Source organism: Eublepharis macularius, chromosome 19 (assembly GCF_028583425.1).
Source record: "Eublepharis macularius isolate TG4126 chromosome 19, MPM_Emac_v1.0, whole genome shotgun sequence".
Taxonomy (NCBI): domain Eukaryota; kingdom Metazoa; phylum Chordata; class Lepidosauria; order Squamata; family Eublepharidae; genus Eublepharis; species Eublepharis macularius.
In genome coordinates this window covers 6046944-6068372 of record NC_072808.1, presented here as the reverse complement: position 1 = coordinate 6068372, position 21429 = coordinate 6046944, and the positions used below count along the sequence as shown (strand labels likewise).

Below are 21429 nucleotides of genomic sequence, written 5' to 3'. Positions count from 1 at the left end.
GAAACGTATGTGATATGTTGGCATAGCGAAACCAAGAGGAAAAAAAAGGCCCCACACTCAAAACACGGAGACAATGAGACTATAGCGTCACCTGGTGCTGGGTCCGGGGTATGACGTTTCATAAAATACTACCCCTTTGCTAGCGCTCCAGGCTTAAGGGTGTGGATCAACTTAATACGCACAGACGCCCTAAGCTTGCAAAGGATGGAAGGCGCGAGCTAATTTCCCGTCCGCAGAGATTCCAAGGGAACGTTCTACCTTTGGTGTAGATAATGCGAAATATGGCTCTGAGAAGAAACGCGTGTAATAATAGTTCCGTGTGTGTAGCCCGGATATGAGACGCTATCCAGTGGAAAACACGTTTAGGTTGTACACGGGTGCGCGCGCGCCTGTCTCAGTTCTGTGCGAGGGCCTGGATTTAATATAGATGCCAGAAACATATTCGACCGTCCCTTGGTGCAAAATTCAGCAAGCGTTGGATTCGAATTCTCACGGGTTCACAGGGAAACCATGTGTACATGGGACCAGTCATAGGCAATGTTCTCAGAATGTTTCATCTGTATTCGGATCCCCGTGGTTGGTGTGCATGCATGTGGTGTACATGATGCAACCTTCCCATGCATGGACTCTTCCCATGCACGCATGCATAATTGATCGCACAGAGCTGCTATTGTGCTCTACCACATGCGCAGATGGAAACCTAGGCTATATTAATCTTCCGGTCTCTGTGTGCAGTATCTGTGAGCCATGTTGATATCTGTGCCTGTGTGTTTGTGTGTGTGTGTATATATCCAATGGCGGCTGTGAATCAAATCGGCCCGGTCATAAATCATTTTTGTACCTTGGGTGAATGAAATAAACACAGACCTTGCTTCTCCTTTATATGGGTTGTATGTGGGCACGTGAGAAGACTGTTTATAAAGCCTGGGTTTCTTGGTAATGCACAGGTAAAGGTATGTGTTCCCATCCCCCTTGCTCATTTTAAATTTACTGCTTGCAAACATGAGGGTGGCTTTACCGGGGAGTCTGGAGAAATAAAATAACTTCCTGGGAGTTTAGTAAACACCTGAGACCATTCAAGAGCTCTTTCCCTTTTGCTAAATGTTTTAAATTCAGGCAGGGGACGAGTGTAAACCTAATTTCTTCTACCTCTGCTCCAATTTTGAAGTTTTGGGGGGTAGGTGACTTAAAAACTTCTCCTCTTACATCCTAAATCTCTTGCAGGCTTTAAAAAACCTTTATATAATCTCTGGCTAGGTTTTTTTTAATTTATTTTTTTATTTTTAGTTAATTTTATTTTAGCCCAGCCTATAGCCAAAAGTTTGGGGGCGTGGGATTGATCAGGATAGTTAAACAAGACCTTATAATAGAGAGGAAAGGAATGCGTATGTGTGCTTATAGATAGATAGAGATATATTTACTGTACTTATTAAATGATCTTACTTAAGAATTGAGTTCTGTCTTATACACATGCCGGTAGCAAGGAAGAACTTGGGACTCTCTCTCTCACTCGCACGCACACACAAACACACACAGAGACAGACAGACAAACAGACAGAGAGAGGGAATATAACACGTCCACTGATGCATACACACCCGAAGACACATTGGAAGGGCTGTGGAGAAGTAGAGATCAACAAACTGCGCCGATGTTAACTGGCCTTTTTGTTTAGTTCAGTTGGCGCCTGATGGTTTAACGCTACACGTTAAAGGAGCAGCTCAGGCTTCCTAGCAAGTGGATATACTTAGATACAAAGATTTCCCTTTCAAGTATTTATCTGTTTCTAAGGTGCCTCTAAACATAACAGGCAGGGCAATTGACGCCCCAGCGGTCCCAATGAAGCCCGAATGGGTGCGATATCACACGAGGGCATTGTTAACTGAACTTTTAAAGCGTCTGCCTTCCAAAACGTTTTTTTTTCTCCCACTGCCTTGTTCCTTATGGCGAAATAAATTTAGAAAAGGGTGTTCCAGATCTTTAGAGAGACAAGGTAGTGGCCGAGGAAGGAGGGGGGTGGGAGAAAACGCTGTTTTGGTATTTGTAATATATTTTAAAAGGATCGTTTGATCTCGGCGACCATAAAACAACCACTTCCGCCTGAGATTGTAAAATCAGACCGCCAGAAGGGGTAGAAACAGGGTTTTTAGGTAGTTTTCACCGCACAGTTGCGAATAGGGTCTCTCCATCTTTTGGCGTGTTTACACACACACACAAACCGACACGTAGGCACACAGAAAAGGATCCTACGCTGGCCGAACTGAACCTAAGCTCCCCCGAACTCAACGGGATTTACTTCCGAGTAAACATGGCTGAGCTCCCACTGAAAGGGACGAAGTGCCCTGGCACCTCGAGAAAGGGCACAGGGGCAAAATCTCCACCTCGCCCGTCCATCTCAGGTGTCCCCATTGAATTTCAAAAGCCATTCAGTAAATTTTAAAAATAATATCCAGTTTTTATTAAATACTCAACCATAGTCCTCTGGACGCGACCTTTATACATGATGTTAGAGAGTGTTAACACAAGAATTCTTTTTCCTACTTGCTATAATTCCATTCACTTGATACTGTTTGGACATTACAGTGCTAAACATAAATATAAATACAAGAGACCACAAATACAGCTAAAAATATTCACACAGAAACGGTCACAGTTTGTAGAATGCATCATGACCCCAGGTAGTGTTTAAATACAATTAGTTTACTCTGGAAAAAAATGCTATATTTAGGTAGACGTAGCTTAGAGGCTGGAAGAGGGGGGCATGGAGGAAAATATTTTTCACAGGGACTGGAAACTCAATGGTGCCCACCACGCCAGTTATAGTTATTGTTTTGGAAGCGAAACTGCGTGGAGTTCATATTGACATGGTTGGTTTCCAATGAAGCCAGAAGCGGCCCTGCAGGGCGCTCTACCTTTTTTGTAAGCACAGGAGAAGAAATGGAAGGGTGTGTGTGTGTGGGGGGGGGTGTTGCATTAAATACAGTCCGTATGCAAAGGTGGATGAATAGGCTCGGATGCCAGGAGCAAGGGTGGGTGGGGCTGGTGGCAAAGGGCTGGTAGGCTTTCTGGGCAGAAAGTAAAGACGATTTTGGACCTCGTTGTGAAATGGGTGCATCAGTGCTAGAGATGGGGGAGGGGGAGGGGAAGGGTATTTCCCCCCCCCCCTGCGTCCACAGTCCTCTCTCTCTCTTTCCCTCTCAATGTACAGAATTTGACAGTGGTGGCAGAAGCCAAGCAGCAACGTGGAGTGGAGGTGGAAGAAAAGGGGACCTCGTGTTTTTGGAGGGCAGGGGAGGGGAAGAAGGCGCGGGCGCCATCCACGTTCATTCCTTTGGCTTCTCCTCCTCTGTGTCCTCTCGTTTCTCTTCCTTCGCGCCCAAGCTATCCGCAGCAGCTCCGGCGCCGCCTGCCCCGGACAGAGTGGAGCTCAAGTTGCTCTCTTTTTTCCATTTCATCCTCCTGTTCTGGAACCAGATCTTGATTTGGCGTTCAGTGAGGCAAAGCGCGTTGGCGATCTCGATTCGCCTCCTCCGCGTCAAGTAGCGGTTGAAATGGAATTCCTTCTCCAGCTCCAGGGTCTGGTAACGGGAGTAGATCTGTCGCCCCCTCCTCCGGTCTGCTCCATAGCCGACCCCTATGGATTCGGAAACCAAACAAACTAAAAACGATTAGCTGCGGGTTTGGGGGGGACGACAACAGCAGCAGCAGCAACAACAACTGGAGGAATAAAAACGAGAAAAATCGAGGTCCACCATCTACCTCCATCCCCATCGCTCAGTGCTCTGTCTTCATTGTCATCCATCGACACCCCCCCCCCCAATCTAATTCTGTTCCTTAGCTTTGCTGCCCATTAAAATCTTGCTGTAGAGGGAGGGCGAGGGGGTGGCTGGTTTCTAATTGAAAGCGTGTCCCTATCTTATTTGCAAAGATTCGGAATGTGTTGGTTTTAATTATTTCTTTAAAAAAATCTAATTAGATCTTACTCCAACGTTGCTTTAATTACTAAGATCAGGCACTCCTTCCATACATGATGAAGTCAAGCTCCTTCATAAATCCCCATTTCTAAACCTGTTATTGGACAAGACATTTTGCATTCCCCCCCCCCTTCATAAAAACGCCCTTGCTCACCTATCAGGAATAGATATGTATATATGTGTATATATATTTATATGGGACAGAATGTATTGAAGATTTAGGTAGATGTATATAAATATACACACACACAAACACACCCCAGTTCTGTCCTGTCCTTTAATTCCACCCCCCCCCCTTCCAAGACAAAAAATCAGAGCTGAATGCACTTATTATAGATATTTTACACTCTCGAAGTCTTTTAATTAGAAAGAGCATAACAAGCCATATTTGCTTGCAACAACTTAACAAATAAAAGGCCTGTAGCGGCAACTGTGAGGAAGCTATATTATTGTTTTTATGGGGCCATAAAAAGTCGCTGCGCCTGTTCTGCTAGGGAGACGGTCGTAAAGATGGTTCAGTTTATTTAATTTATCTCTGCAAGCTGTAAAACTTACCACTGTGGGAGTTCATACGCTGCATCCACGGGTATATCTGAATGCTAGTTTTCTGTTCCTGGGAAGTGCTCCTGTTTTGGTCACTGGTAAAATCCTGTGCAATGGAAGTTTGTGTGTTGTGTCCCATAGAATTTTGCCTGCAGCTAGAAAGCATGTCTTTTTCTTGATAAAAGGCATTAGATCCGTAATCATATGGTCCTCGACTGGAGCTAAAGACAACATTATCTTGCGGTGAATAAAAGGAGATGAATAGATCCGGTTTTGAGCAACCGCTGCTCCATAAGTTGAAAAATGCCTTACAGGGTCATAAGCAGTGGAATTGAGAGCCACGTTGGGTAGGACTTCTTGACCACTGGTGAGGTGGCAAGACAACGACGGGTTTGTGAAATAGGAATTCATATCTTCCCCCCTATACCTGGCTGTTTGATTTCTTTAATATTTATTTCTGTCTCCAGTTTGTAGTCTGAACTAGATTGTTATAGGACGGCTCCACTCCAGGACAGACAAAATGACAAAGTCAGCTGACCCGTTGTGAGCCAATAGGAAGCTAGATGTCAAGACACGGAAAAATTGCTTTTGGTTGTGTTGATTCCCCAGTTGAAACTAAGTATGCATTGAAAGTAAGTCTCGAAATTCTAAATATAAGATGGTTTAGAAGAAGAGGGGGAGAAAAGAGTAAGTATGGTTTGGGGGGAGGGGTGGGAGAGGGGGAGGAGGGAGGGGCACAGAAAGAAAGAAAGAAAGAAAGAAAGAAAGAAAGAAAGAAAGAAAGAAAGAAAGAAAGAAAGAAAGAAAGAAAGAAAGAAAGAAAGAAAGAAAGAAAGAAAGGACTTCCTTAAAAAATTCACAATCCAATTATACTTTTATATTTTTTTAAAAAAATTAAATGATTATGGAGATCAGGATATTTGGTTTCCCCACCTCCCAATGCTTCCTTAATATCTAGCTACCCAAATAGCCCAGAAATTATAGCCATAAATCTCAAGTGTGCATAAAATATTAAACCATAAATTCTCTTTCCCTCCACTAATTTACTGTTGGTCAATAAATGTGAGATCAAGTGCTTGCGCTCCTTTATAAGACAATCTTAAAAGCAAGGAATGGAAACAGGGTGACAGCTGGACAGATAGTCTGTGTGTCTTTTAGGGCATTTCTGGACTTTAAAATTTTAAGAACTTTGTTCTCTCTCTCTCTCTCACACACACACACACACACACTCACTCACTCACTCATTCACTCATCAAACCACAAAAATTCTGAGTTCACTTCCAAATCTCCTCTTTTACTACATTCCGACGTTTCGGTTTGAAATTCTCATTTCGTTTTTTTTCAGAGAGTTTGAAATTGTTGGGGTCACGTTCCCATGGACACCACAAACAGTCCCCACAGCTTGACTTTTCCATTTGCAGTGGAGTTTTGTTAGCAAAAGCTGGTCGTACTTACGGTTTGCCCCCCAAAACGAAAAGCAGCTCCCTCCCACCCAGTATTTATGGCTCCAGATATCTGTAGCTGATTAGACAACTTCCCTTGAAATGTTTAGTTAGATTAGAGAGGGGCTTATATTCTCCTCCTGTGTGGATTTGCACCGACGCACTAATTGAAATGAAGACAGCAAATCTCATTTTAATTTCAACCCAGTGCCATAAATTGTTCCTTCAATGTAAAATATACCTGCTGATCAGTAAATACAGCCAGACTCCTTCAGCATTCCAGTGGCTTGCTATTTAAAAATTCAATTAGGCTGGGAAACCTTGGCCTTATTTCCCATGTACTTGTTGGAGGACCTTTATTTTTTTAAAAAAATAAAAAATAAAAATAAAGGTAAGATCTATCTGGGATAGTCCATAAAATGAAATCAGACGAATATCTGGAAAGAGTATTTCTCAATGGGTTTGCTCGTAATGAATCAATACTTCTCATTCCTCTATGGGGGGAAGTATCTCTAAGCAGATTTTCGTTGGGAATGAAGGGGAACACATCTCTCCCCCCCCCCTCACCTCCACCCCCACGCCCTGCTTTAACAGAAACCCGGATGCCAAAGGATTTTATGATCTTTTTCCTCTGTGCAACAAAGCAATCAATGGTAGTAATAAAACCATAAACGAGACTACAGCTGACAAAAAACGGGTCTCAAGTATTCATCTTGTACAACATTAAGCGTTGCTTGAGTGTCACTATGAAAAAAAAATAAAAGTTTCCCTTTTTTCTTAAAAAAAAAATGAGGGAACATGAAAAGACTGCAGAGAAGTGTGGGTTTGTTATGAAGCTCGGTTCCCCTCCCTATTGAATGTGCATGTCTGCTATCCCACAGCAGCTGTCATTCAAACTTGTACACATTGAAGACTGGTACACATGGAGACCATTTACCAGTATGTAGATTTTTGAGATTCTGTCTGATTTGTTTTCATTTTCCCCCCTTTCCTCTCTGTTCACCACGTTATTGACAGGAACTCTATACTCTCACAAACCCCTTACTTTCCTAGGAGGAGGAAAGGCACCCACCTCTACTCAGAAAGATATACATAACAATGTGTTCAGTGTGCCTTCACATATAGACATGTGTACATACAGGCCGGAAGGTAGGTCGAAAGCAGACAGACAGACAAACGTAGACATCCTGAAGACAATAAAAAACATTTCACTTCGAATTGCTCTGAAAAACCAAGGATATAAATTGAAAAACTTTAAAATGTGGAAAGGTTTCTAGGCACAACAACTCAAACTGAGAGCGAGATCTGCCCCTACAAACACACCCTTTTTTTCCTTTAACGAGTGTTTGAGTTTCCTTGCTATTTAAAAATTCCCTCTCCCATATACCTGCCTGCTTGTTTGTATTTAGGCTAGACAGTGGACTGGCCACTATCAAGGACAAAACCCTGCAATGTAAATTAGCAATGTGTTAATTAACAGGACTTCAGGCCTTTGTGTGTTCGACTGGGGAGGGAGATTCTCTAGTTTGTTATACTTTGGTAATAATCCTAATGCTAGAGAGTCAGAGTTTTGGGTGAAGGGTTGGAAGCTTTTACACAGGTCCTGGTTTTGAGCGACCAGTGTAACTACCAAGTGACTCGAGTGGAGAAAGCTAAGTGTTTTATTACTTTTCTAAACAGAAGAGAAGATCTAAAAGTCTGGTGGAATTATAGGGAAGAGAAACAGCTGGCGCAAAGAAACTTAGCATAGGAATGTTCTACTCTTTAAATTTGGTTGGGTAGGAAAGGAGGGGGCTAGAGAATATATGGACACAAACAGTGTTTCACTAGTTCTATTCCTCCTCCAAACGCTGTTAGCTAATGGATCTTTTACAGAACTGGGACTGATTTTATGGGAGGGGGGGGAGGAATATATCTATATATAATTAAGATTTTGAGAATATCAGTATCAGGTACTCGCCTTTCCACCTCTCCCCGAAAAAAGTATGGACAGGGAAATGTGTAGGACCCTTTCTGGTTAAATTGGTCTGCAAACAATTACGTAAACTCATCAGCAGAAGCAAGAACAGATGTTTTATTAAAACTGCTACACAGCAGTGAAAATATGCCCAAGTCCTCGAGTAGATCTTTAATAGCAGTTGGGTCTCTCCCCCCCCCACCCCGCCTGCCCCCTGGAGTTAAAAAGCCCACAGAAAGCTGCAATAACATCCCCTGACTCATAAGCTGCTTTCCCTTTTTTTTTTGTTTTAACCCCCAATTTTACCCCACACTGATGTTAAGGAGAAAAAAAATATGTCTCCTTAGAATTCTCTCTCTCCCTCTCTCTGCTGTAATTAGCAAATTGATGAACTGATTTAAAGAAAGGCTTCAAAAATGCACACTCAATCACAATGTGTTTTCTATCCCACTAATTGCTGAAAGGAAACAAGAGCAATCGCTGAGTCCTCTCTCTGGACAGCTTGGCACTTCTCTCCAGTAAGATGCTATCCGATTTTGATTTTGCTATAAAATTTGGAATTCAGACCCGTTTGTTTGCTTGTCTGCCCTGTTTGTTTGTTTCAAAAGGCAGTAGTGGCTGGGGGGGGGGGGGGGAGGAGGTGGGGGATGTTAATGAGATGGCAATCAGCTGAGACAGTTAACACAAGTGCAACCAGAAAGCTCCACAATTTCTCTCCCAGTCTGTTGCCTAGGTGTAGAAAACTGCTTATCTATAAATGCAAGTTGTGTCTGCTTGGGTTTAAATACGCCTCTCCAATGGCCCCAAGTCAAATGCATCTGTTTACTGGCCATGTGTTGGCTTACCTTGCACTCTGGTCTGGTATAGTTTATTATTCGTGGATAGATTGATAAGCACTCCCCCTACTAACACACACACACACCCTGTTTATCATGTATGCTCATCTTTTCCTAATACATTTCAGCCTACAGAGTTTTGCACGCAATGATACCCCATAGGCAAATTAGTGTGCGTGTATGATGCGCATGTATGTACAGAAACGTGGATGCGTGAGTATAGGGCAAGGCATACAGTTCCAAAGTGAGCGAGAAAGTGAGTCGCTTCTCCCTACTCCCTTTTAAAAAGCGGATTTGTATATGTGTGTATATCCATTGAAGCAGAAGATCTACAGATACAGCCGAATATAAATAAGTGTCCAATGAGGTCATCATTTTAACAGGAGAAACCCCTGTTATTTTCTCGGTGTCCTATGTAAATACACGTGGGCACCTTCAACTGCATACCTCGTTGGAGCTGATCTCACCTTAAATATGTTATCTCGGCCTTTTTAGACTTGACATTTATTACACGCAGGCGCTTCTTGCCTCGTAATTATTTATTTAGAGCGTTTGCACTCGAATTATCCCTGCTCCTTCGGAACACCCTTCTTAATCAAACCCTGCTTCTGCCCGTAAATAACGGGGGGGGGGGGAGCCAACTCAGAACAGTGGCGTAGAAACGCCAGGAGCCAATTGTGCCTGACGGATATCTTTGCATTGTTATGGACTGTCCCTTCTATTACAGTAAATACATCCAGATTATTTTAAGTATAGTTTCCCACCCTGCTTTTTTTTACTCAACGTTGCTTCAACCGGGTTTCAATGTTGCTGGCAAAAATACTCCGGAGTAGGAGAGCGAAGGCGCCCAGTAAATACTTTCTGTTGACAAAGGTAACCCCCATCGAGAATTCATACTAATGCTAACCAGTGGTTTCCCCCCAATTCCTGCTCTCTCTTTCCTTCCTGGACGATTCTCCCCTGGTCTGTTTTTGAGGTTCGGCCTGCAACTTTCTTAGCAGAACTAGTCCTTTCTAGAAGGCGAAAGAGCCAACTCGCTCCATTTAAAACACAACGCGAAGTCCTGGTTTATTTGTGATTGCTTCCCTATGGCTCCAGGAGGGGTTTCTGAAAATATAATTCCAACTTTCAGGTATTTTGGAAAGTGCTTTCGCTTCCCCCCTTCCGTCTTGTCCCGCAATGTTATGTTTGCTTCAAAAAGTGAAAGCTTCCAGTTCTAACCGTCAACATTGCAGAAGCCGGACTTTTACTCGAAAAGTGATAACCCGCGGGGCAATTCGAGAGCAGAGAAAAGTGTGTAGAGGGGTGGATTGGCAGGAAAAGCATTTTATTTTTCTACCCTAGGAACGCCAAGAGCTGACCACTGGACACTTTTTGGAAAGGAAAGGGGAGGTGGGAATTCTGGAAATGGTCAAAACACACATTTGCTAATGGCAAAACAATTATGGCTGGAAGTGTGGGGGAGGTGGGGGGAAGGGGAGAAAGAAATGAATTTAATACCCCATCGATTGCTTTCCTGCTGGTAATAAAGATTCAAGTTCTTCTGGCGTTCTCAAGCCTTTATGCCTCTCTGATCAATATGTTCCTGATGCCTAAAGCATTCCTGCCATACATGTTTCCTCCTTTATTTGTTTGTTTGTTTATTTCTCCCTCTTTTCTTTTTTGTCCTTCATTTCAGATCTCTTGCTTCCGCCTCGACCCCAAGGTTCGAAATCTTCCGGAATCCCGTGCGGAAAGCCCCAGCCGTACATCATTCCCAAGTAACAACGTACTGTTGACAAACTTGTCTTCCACATTTAATGACCCCCCCCTTAATGCAGCTCGAAATGTTTTTTAAAAAATCAATTAAAGCAATTCACCGCCTTCAAGAATTGAGAACGCTCTGTGTAGTGAATTTGGAGACTGGGGGCGGGGGTCAGGGTTGGAATCCAGAGCTAGTCTGCCTAAAATATATATTTTTTTAATTTTCTGTTATGTTTTGTTTTATATTTCTTGCAATTTGAAACTATACATGGGCCTGACCGTTCAGGAGGTAACGATATTATTGGTTAATTTGATCCTTTGGAGATTTGCTTTTTGCTAGCTCATGTGGAATGTCTATTACAACCCTATAGCAGAGCAAACTTCACCAAAGGATTTCAGTTTCGAGAACTTTATGGTTGACTTGGATTGCTCCGTTTTATGGCACGGAAATGTTCTCTGCAATGATCTCCCGCCCTCCTTCCTGACATTCAAGAGAGTTGCGGTCGTGACGTCACACCGAGTTGTCATGGAGAATAGCTACCGGCTTAAAAATTATAAAGCGTGATATTATAGCGCTATATAAAATATGGATATAAGGAACTACTTACGCCCGCGAACAGATTAAACAAAGAAGAATACGATTTTAATACGTTCAGGAAGAATAATTCAACTATGAGAAATGGTTGTCATTATCTATGAGTTCTTATTTTATTTTATTGTTTGCACATGGGGGTGGGGGAGAGAGAAAAATTAATCTTAGGACGCCACGAGAGAGAGAAAGAAGAAACAATAAGTCAAGACACGATATTATTTGCCTTAATGATGTGTGGTTTTTAAAAGAAGTGATCGCTTAGAAAGAATTAAACGCTATATTTGGAGAGGCCCTTTTTTGCACTTTACAAAATGCAGTCAATCTGCCTTGCCTTTAAAGGAGCTCCTAGGATTTAGTATTTAGGGATTTGCTTGAATTCACTTATTTTTTGCCCTCCAGGAAAGCGGGGGACAGGAGGGGCTATCCCAAGCCTAGACGCCTTTTTCTATTTTTATGAATACATTAACGTTGGAAACTATTGAAGACGCTGCATGGTAGAAGGGGAGGGGGGAAGATCCCTCAAAGAACAACTGGGTGGGGAGCCAGCAAGGTATTTCCAATGAATAGATACCATCTCGAACTTCCAAATAGCTTTAGGAGACCAAACTTCCTAAAGTCCTAAGTGTCCGACCAGCACCTTAATAGGGGGCTGTTTATGCGACTGCAGAAGGAAAGGAGGGGGCGGAGACTGCCCTAGCTTTGAAAGTAATAAAAGTCCACACGATTCCGGCCTTTATGGCAGACTAGTCTCTCCCCCCCCCCCCCGAAAAAACGTTATTTTGTCTCACTCTTTCTCCAACCCTCTCCCACCCACCCTCATCCTCCGAAAGAAAGGGGGGAGACACCAAATTGGAAAACTGCTGGCTTGCCAAGTTTCAGTCACTTGGTGGCAGTATACAAAACAAGTAAACAACAAAAAGAGAAATTTAAAAAGGGGGGGGGGCTGCAAGCAAGCATTTTTGTTAACATTCCCCCTGTCAATAAAACACAATATAAAGGACGTGGGGGCGCGTATGCTAGCAATATCTACGAGCATACACATCCGGAAGGGAAATCTCCCGAGCAGTTCTCGTTAACTCTGCAAAAGAGGTAGTTTAGCCCTTCATTCCAATGAGTCGAGACTGGAGTACCTCTTCTTAGGATGAATTTCTGTTAATTAAGTGGGAAAGGGAGCTACGGCCTGTCACAAAGCTGTTGCAACGATGTGACACCCAAGTAGCTCTTTAGTGGCGGTTCATTGGAGGTAGATGACACCCCGTTTTCCATTGGTTTGTGAGAAGCCTATTTCATGCTGTATGCACTGCACGAGGCAGGGACACACGCACATGCACATACACACAACATCCTGAAAAACAGGCATGTATTCTACAAGATCCCAAATTATTATCTGCAACTTGAGACAATGGCTTTGAAACGACTGTCTATACCAATATCCCAAACAACCAATTTCTTCCTTTTTCAGCCCTTCTCTCCTCGAGAAAATAAATAAAGAATAGCAGCAAAGTGGTTTGGAGTACGTGAACTTCCCCGCAGCACATTTCTGCAGACCCCCTGCCATGGGATTCAAGACGACCCTTCCCAGTTCTACACATTTGGTCCAGCCAAATCATCGCATGCAATGCCGGAACGGTTCTGAAACCCAGCTAAGGCCCCAGAGCTCAGGGCGATTTCTCTCCAGAAGACTCGATGCCTAGACTGCTCCCGAGCAAGAGGCGGAAGGACAGGGGCAGGGCGGAAATCGGGCAGACATTTCTGAAGGCAGAGATTACATTTCAGAGGGGAAGCCACGTTAGTCCATTGTAGCAGAGGAGAAGTCCAGTGGCACCTCCAAGTCTTTCAGTTTTTATTCCGGCATGAGTTCGGACAGCTCCTGCTGGAATTAAAATTATTTGTCTTTAAGGTGCTCCTGGACTTCTGTTTCAGAGATGAAATCTACAAACAAAGATAGCATATATATTTTTTTCTTTAGCTCCCAAGTACAGTTCTTCATAACTCTTCAGAGCCTCTTCTCCATTTCTTTTTTAAAATATGCCTACCCCCTCTGTGACCAATCTGTGTCAGTTCGGAGAGTCACCATAGCTTTGTTTTGTCTTGCTTATTTAAAAAAAACAACTCCTATTTCAAAACACACATACACAAGATCCAGCCGCACAACAGACTACCGGGAGATTTAAACCCCTGCTTCAATAATCTGCCATCGAAACCAACCAGTCTTAAATGTCTACATTTGCAGAAAACCTCTCACACACACACCCATTTCCGAAATCCTAGGCCCATGGGCTCGGAGCAACACACAACTGGACGAAACCAACCACGCATATTAAGAAGCCAAAAGTTCCAGCGCCGCAACTGAAACGATATTTTTTTTTCAAAAAGCCAAAGCCACACTGAAAATTGTTCCTATTCTCCTACTTTTTAAAGCAATAATTCAAGGGGACTGTTCCGATGTTGATGCTTTTCACTCAAATCTTCTTTCCCCGAGCAACCTGGCCCTTCTGTTGCAATATTAATTGTTCCAAATTGGACCACTGCAGGAAACTGTAATGATTTCCCCCGTGCCTCTATCCACCTTTCCCCTTTTCCTCTCTCCCTCTCCTCCACACCAGGGAATGAAACAAGCTTATCACATGTTTTCAAAGAGTGCTAACATTTAAAAACTTGGACTTCTGTCTGTGGAATGGGGGGGGGGAATGGTGTCACGTTAGGATGCGGTGACTGTTATAACCCTTATGATCTCTGGATGAACCGTTTTGCTGTTTTTAATATCAATGGTACACATCTTAATAAACACACACGCTTGCTGTTGCCAAGTCAAATGTGTGGTTTTTGGTGTTCGTTTTTTATTGCAGTGTTTATGAGGTTGTTCCAGGATTAAACGCTGCCTGCTGGGCCAACATAGCTTCAACGGCAGTTACAGGATCGAATTTGGGTTGCAAACCATGTGTTCTTTCTTTTCACCCGCGTGTGTGTCAATAATACTTGGGCTTTTCCATTAGGATCCCTATTCTTATAGATGGCATAGATAAAAGGCGCCTGTCCATTTCTTTTCGTTTTGTGCGTTAAAATGCAGAGAATATAAATCAAGACTTTAACCGCCCCCCCTTCCTATATCTACTGAAATGCTTTGACTTTATGAACAACGGCAATATGTCACCTTAAGGAGAAAATCAATACATTAAAATGTGTTTTGTATGGGCGATCCTTCGCCCTTAAGAGAGAGATGATTGTTGCGGAAGTCTGGAAGAACGGACGCAACAAATCAGATTTTATAACTGAGAAAGAAGCGTGAGATTCATTCGCCAGAGCACACCTAGTTCTACACGGAGAAAGCAGGCGCACAAACCACGGAAGCCCCGAGAAGTGACAGAAAAAGCACGTTTCGCCAGCCGTGCTGTTCAACTCATCGCTTGCTCATAAAAAAAGCCTCGACCAAACGACCCTCGTAAGACAACAGCCGCCACACTGGCACATCGAGAGGTGTGTTTTAGTTCGCTGCCCCGAGCCTTCACCCACTCGCTTGCAAGCCTCTTACAACACCCTTGTATTAAACCCTTTGACCAAAGAAAGCAAGCCGTTCCCATTAACCCGAGAGGAACGTACAGCCATTTTAATATTCAAGGACCGCAGAACAACGTCATTTACTCTCAAGTAAATGTGTAGCCGGCAGGGCAAAACAGTCGGTATATTCGAGATATGGCATGCCCCAGAAACCTGTCCTCCAAAACATATCTTATCTCTTATCTCTTATCGTTAAGACATACATACACACACACACACACAGGGAGCACTTACCGGCTGCGAGGTTTTGTTTCTCTTATTTACAGAAGCCGAGAGGGCTGATTCTTGTTGTTGTTTCCCCCAAGACTAAAATGGCAGACACCTCCGGGATGCGTTTGATCAAATATCTGCTCACCAACCCCCCGGAAAAAGGACAGCTATTTTTGCCACTATTATAAACAATAGTCATTCATTGCAACACTTCCAGCAAACCAATTAGAAATCGTAACCCTTCGAAAAGCCCCGCACCCCGTATCCTCAGTGGCCTTTATAAACCTGGATGCGGAATGTGTTAAATATTTCATTAAGGAACCGAGCCGAAGGACCTTTAAAATCAGAGACAAACAGGGTGCAGTTGCAAAGATTTGCACTTCCACATATTGTATTAATATTGGCAAGGGGAAGCCATTTGTAATAATTCAGGAAGGAACCTCGGTCTTTGTTCCCCTCCCCCCCCCCACACACACACTTTTTTGACAGAAGTGCGATTGTCTCAGCCTTCGTTTTGTTAATATTGTGTTTCAGTTATTTTGTAATCATTGGCATACAACACTCACCGAGGAAGCCCGGGATTTCAGTCAAACCTAGATATGCCCGTACATTTTTAACCTCTTTTCTTTGATCAGCCCACTGTTATTAGTAAATTAATATATTGAGAGGAGGGGAGGAAAGAAAGAAAGAAAGAAAGAAAGAAAGAAAGAAAGAAAGAAAGAAAGAAAGAAAGAAAGAAAGAAAGAAAGAAAGAAAGAAAGAAAGAAAGAAAGAAAGAAAGAAAATCTCATGTACTTTATTAAAACATTGGGAGGAAATATTGTGACTCAATTCGACAACGCACTGAGAATGGACAACCAGCTCAAACGTGTTAAATTTTGGGAGGTGGAAATCTCGGGGATACCCTATCATTCTGCAAAGCACGTTCGGTTGTAACAGTGAAACCGGACAGAACCGAGAGACACATAAAGGCATAATGGTTTTCTTTGGATAGCACCTTTCTGCAGAAGAGGGGGAGAAAGGGCGTGAGTCTGGCACAGCACCGGGCAAAGGCGAACAGGCTAAAAAGGAGAGAAGCAACTCCTAAAAATAATCTTAAAATCCGATTCTGAAAGGATCCCCCGCCGGCAGCGTCCATGGGAAGAAGGGGGTGGGCGGGAAGGGAGGAGAAAAGCGAGGGACCTGCTGATACACAACAAACAAGAGCCAGCCCATAATTGCTCATTAAAAATGGCACTCCAGCTTGCCGGCTGTACACCAGGGGGGGTTCCTCCCGTTTCCCTGATGAGGCGCTGCACTGCGCATGTGCCTGAAGTACCCAGCGCACCCCCCTGGAAAGTTGCTATTGTTATTTATTTATTTATTTATTTAAGAAAACGAGATATTTTATATATATAAAAAAAGCATTGGAGTCAGTGACCTTTGCCCAATCTTATGCTCGACTCAGCCGCTCTCCCTTGGATTTAACCACTGGGCACTACCACCCCGGGCTCTGTCTCCTCTCCCCCTTCCTTCCCAGCCCTCCCGCCACCCTCCCCACCCCAATAAACACTGCACCATTGTAAAAGGGAGGCAGACTGCAGTCGGCTTCCTCCGTCTCCAGCAAACCAGACCGCAGTGACATCACCACGAGCAGCAACCGCCCCCCCCCGCGAGAATTAACCACATTTGCGCCGATTCTTCTTGGATCATATTCTATCATAACCGGGCTACACCCCTCTTTTCGTCTGCCTCGCGAAAACGATGCATCATTATCTTTAACACCCACCGCCATGGATCATTAGTTACACATTTTAGCCAATAAGGGAACACTTACCAGACTCTCTCTCCCTCTTTTTTTCCTCTTTCTCTCTCTCTCTCTCCCTCTTTCTCTCTCTCTCTCTCTTTCTTTTTTTGCCTCTTTTCTGTTCCGCTGACGCTGTGTTCAGCTCCACAGAAATATTAAAAAAAGAGAAACAAAAAAAAGGGGAAAAATAAAGAAAATAAACCAAAACACAAAATAGTCCTTGGTTTCTCTCTTTTTTTTAAACACGGGGGTTAAGGGGAGCAGCCTAGGGTAGCATATCTTTTTTTTTCCTTAAAAAAATTTAAAGGTATTTACAATTCCGTCTCCCCCTCGTCATTGCATTCTCCCAAGGAAATGTGTTGCGTTTTTGCCCCTAGGGGTGGGGGAAGGGAGGAGGAGGAGGAGGCGAAGCAGCCGCAACAGTAAACTCGTTATTCCTAAAATGCCCAGAGCAACCAACAATTCCAACCCCAAGGAAGGAAAAAAAAAAACAGAGACAAATCCCTCCCCCCCCCCAACAAAAATACTAATAATAATCAAAGGAAAAAAATACAGATACCATCGTACCCCCGTTTCAACGGCACTGCGTGGACTGTTAAAGGAAGGACTACTGCGAAAGAGTCATAAGAGAAACCACAATAAAAAGTTCACGTTCAGGGATGGAGTCCACATGACTTCCTGTGGCCAATCCAACTTGTGATTCAGTCGTAAACTTTTATTGCTGCGCTGTAAATTTTCTGCAAACAACCAAGAATGCGTTGCATTTTTTTTTTTGGTGAGGAGCGCAAACGCTCTTCTCTGTCGCCATGTTTATAGAATTCTTCTGTCTCTGGATCTACATGCGTGTAAGGGTGTGTTGGGTGTGTATAGAGATACACACGCATACACACGCTCGCTCTCTCATACAGACACACGCACGCACGCACTTTGCTCTCAAAGTCTTCCTTTTGTCAACCATATTTCCCCTCATTAAACGACATGAATACCGGATACATTTGGCCAGATCGGAGAAGGCGTGCCTGTTTTTAAGGCTATTTATTCATCTCTTTCCAAACAGGCTAATATGAGGGGGGGCGGGGACACGGGGAGGGGGGGATGCGGGCCTCCGCCATGCAATGCTACCCTTTTTATTATGGCTGGTAATTTGCTTCTTGTTTCCATGTGCAATCTTGTTTGCTTATTCTGTGGGCAAACACACATGTCCAAATTACCTCTGGTCGCATCTTTAATCTAGCAGATCACCGAGTGGGGGGGAAATGCAACCCGGAAAAAAAACCAGACAGAGAATAAAGGGAATCTCAGCATTTATGATTAGGGGATTATATAGCCACCCAGCCCTTTTCTCAGTACCCAACAGAAATGAATTATAAAAGCCATCTCCGGGAGAAGGGTTGATAGACCCAAATCTGAGTTAAACTCCAAAGGGACCTTTTCCTGAATAGACTGCCCTACCTAGAACGGCGCATCCTCCAACATCCCCAACACTCTCATTTCCCTTTCATTAACTGATTCACTTTCTAGAATCCATATTCTGGAAGCGACCCTGTAAATGGAACAGACGAAATACCACCCAACCGCAACTCTTGTTCACTGGGTCCTCATTGGTTTCACCCCAAGAACTTCGGCTATTCCTCGAATAGAAGTTGGCCTTTAAAATAAAAAAAGCAAATGGCCTTCAAGTCCAACAAGCGTCCTGCCCAAAGTAGCCGGTATCCACATTCGTTTGATTCCGACTTAATACACAGCCGTGCAATTCACCCCTGGAGCACCGAAAGAATTGCAATATCTGGTCAGAGTTAAGACTCTCAATATCTGGTCAGAGTTAAGAGCTGGTTGTTTGAGATTTAGGTCTCTAGCGTATTACTATTACTATTACTATTACTATTACTATTACTGTTACTGTTACTGTTACTGTTACTGTTACTGTTACTGTTACTGTTACTATTATTGCTTAAATGGCTAGAAATAGTTCTTTGAAATAGGGGGAATAACATGTCTTGGGAAGAACCGTGAGATTACCTGGAAACTGCAGATAATTTTTTTTTGCCTTTAAAATTGATAACAGAAAGCCATTGCAAAGACAGAGACAAATATACAAAGACAGACCGACAGACGACAGTCAGACCCATCCTCTTTGAAAGCCCTGAAACTATTGACATTGCTGGCTCCAAAGACATTCATAAAACTGCAAGTTTCGAGTCCAGTAGCACCTTAAAGACCACGAATAATTCCAGGGTATAAACTCTGGAGAGGCAAACGTCCCTTCTTGTTGGTCTCGGAAGTGCTACTGGACTCCAATCTTGCGATTCCACTACAGACCAACTCAGATACCCATGTGAAACCCATAGAACCAAATCATAACCTTGGGAGAACTGGGTTGGTGGGGCTGGAAAAGAAAGGCACCTTTTGTCCAAATATCTGTCCCGACTTTACCTGAATTCCAACGGATTCTAATAGGACTGTATCGCACCCATATAGTCCTAAAACTGCATGGCAGTTAACTTTCCCTTTTATGTTTCGAAATCCTTCGGTGGGGAAAGAAGGGCGAGTGGGTGGGTGTCTCTGTCTATGCCAGAGTGGGTGTCTGTCTGCGACCACATTATAGGTTGTAATCCAACCGGATGGAAGGGAAATTACTTTTTTCACTTTACAAACCGCCAATAAATTTTATAACAGGTAGTTAAAAGTTACGACGAGGAAGGGACCCCTGGAGACAATGGACTCCCCTTTTTCCGGGGAGAAAAGGGTCCATAAAGAGAACAGGAAATTTTATCTCCGCACCAAGAGAGCAACCTGTTCGGCACGTTTTCCATCCATCGCAAAGAGGCTCTTCTACACATTTCCCTCCTTCCGTTTTGCATCTATTCCGCATTCCCTTCAGACAGCTTTCCAACAGCCGCACCCTCCTTTCCGCGGAGGTGATGCGGATTTCACCTCGCCTGTGGCGGCAGGGTGGAAGGAAAGTGGTTGAAGGGTACCTAACTTGCTCAAGACGAAACACTAAACTGCTAACTTGAAGTTGAGAACGAAAAAGAGAGAGAGAGAGAGAAGAGGTGATGGAGAGAGAGAAGAGGAGGAAAAGGGAATCCATTTCTCTCCGGTTTTGGTACTTTTTTTTGGTTCGCATTTTTCCAACCCCAAGTCCCAAAACTTTGTTGTTCCGGTGAAATATCATTTGTGTACATTCCCAAGTATCGAAGGGGAACTATTCCTCCCCCCGCCTCCCACCCCCGCCCGCTTAATGGATGTATTATCATGTAACGGCTGCTGTGATTAGAATAATAAATTAAGCGAAAATGAGCAATATGCTACTGTGCAGCATTTCGAGGAATTATATTTTTCACAAATCACAAATGAAGATTTGAAGGAATTGTGATTGGCTAATAAAAAAAGCGCAGAATAGAATGATATTTCTTACTCCAGGCGGGTAGATGAATCTCATTTCAGTAATACTGAAGTAATGATCGTTTCCGAATCAGCCACTTTGTGGAAACCGTTATCTTCTTTCAAATTACTTCGCCCCATAAAAATGGCCTCCCCCCCCCCACTCTTTTCTTCGCGGTCCTGAAATGATGGAGTGATCAACACCCCCCCCCCAAATGCATGTCATTTAAAGATGTGACTCGGGTGTGTTGACTATATGCCATAAACACCCCCCCTCCAAAGTAACAGCTTTTTTTCTTGCAATTTCAATAATTTAACATCTAACCCTATGATAGATAAGCATAGTTAGGGATATTCCTTCAAATCAAATCACTTAGAAATGTTGATTTAAATATGATGGATAACATGCAGATACAGCTTTTTTTTTCCCCCACCCCTTGTCCTCTCCCCCACCTCAATTTCCTTTATTTCGAAATTAACTAAGTTTTCTTGCCTCTCCCCTCCTCCCATCTCGCAGCTACTCAAAAATCACCAAAGATGTCTAGTTAGGACTTCCTTAAACCTTTGGGGAGATGGTGGACGGGTCGAGGGGGAAAGAAGATGAGCTGTAAAGCGAATTATGACCAGTTAGTTAACAGGGTGCTAAGACGGTCCTAAGCTTGGCTTTGAAAAGAGGTGGGTCAACTTTTGAGCTCCTTCGCTACAAGGTAGCTAGTCTGCGGAAGGTGAAGCCGCCTTCGTAATGGCTGGTGAGAAAAACAAACTCCGAATATACATTTAACAGCTCGGTTAAGCTAGGCCAGGCCTGGCCTGGTTATGACGAGTAATAAAACGACTTACCTTTCTACTCTGCAGCCTCGACAGGCCTCGAGCATGGAGGCTTTTATTGTCCACCATCCCTTGCAAAGAGAAAGCGAATTGATAGCACCTGGTATGTCCACTGAAGGATAGGCTTGTTAATAACAGGGGTGTGTGCCTTGCCTAGGCAAGAGCGTTTGCTTCGTGTTATGGATTCGAATTCTAGCAGCGGGTGCTGTGGGATGTCTTAAGATGCCTGCGTTGGGGAATAGCGCACAATTATACCAGTAACATTGTCATATTTACCCCCTTCCTCCCCTCCCCCAGAACGAACTAGGATGTTGAAAGAGGCCTCTTATATTCTTTATCACGGAAAAAAGTGTAAAAAAAAAAGCGTGTTCTTTGTTTTTGGAGAAGCCAGCTTGTCTACACAGTCACCTGCAGCAGAACTGTAGTTATAGCATGTGAAGAATCAACTTGATATAATGTCTTTAATCTTCCAGGTGTCTTCAGTCTCGACCAGAATTCTAAAGTCCAAATCAGGCACTAAGCTGGAATATTTTAAGACACCAAAGCACAGAGCTATATATGCGTGTGCACGCCTGCAC

The 21429-nt window shown here is 43.5% G+C and overlaps 1 protein-coding gene across 1 annotated transcript; it reads right to left on the bottom strand.

Annotated features, from left to right (window-relative positions):
* Positions 1-2453: 2453 nt before the first annotated feature.
* Positions 2454-5071, bottom strand: HOXC6 (homeobox C6). The gene is given in 3 exon segments (XM_055003988.1): positions 2454-3632; positions 4528-4767; positions 4770-5071. Coding segments are annotated over 3 exon segments (708 nt in total). The 5' UTR covers positions 4927-5071; the 3' UTR covers positions 2454-3321.
* Positions 5072-21429: the final 16358 nt, after the last annotated feature.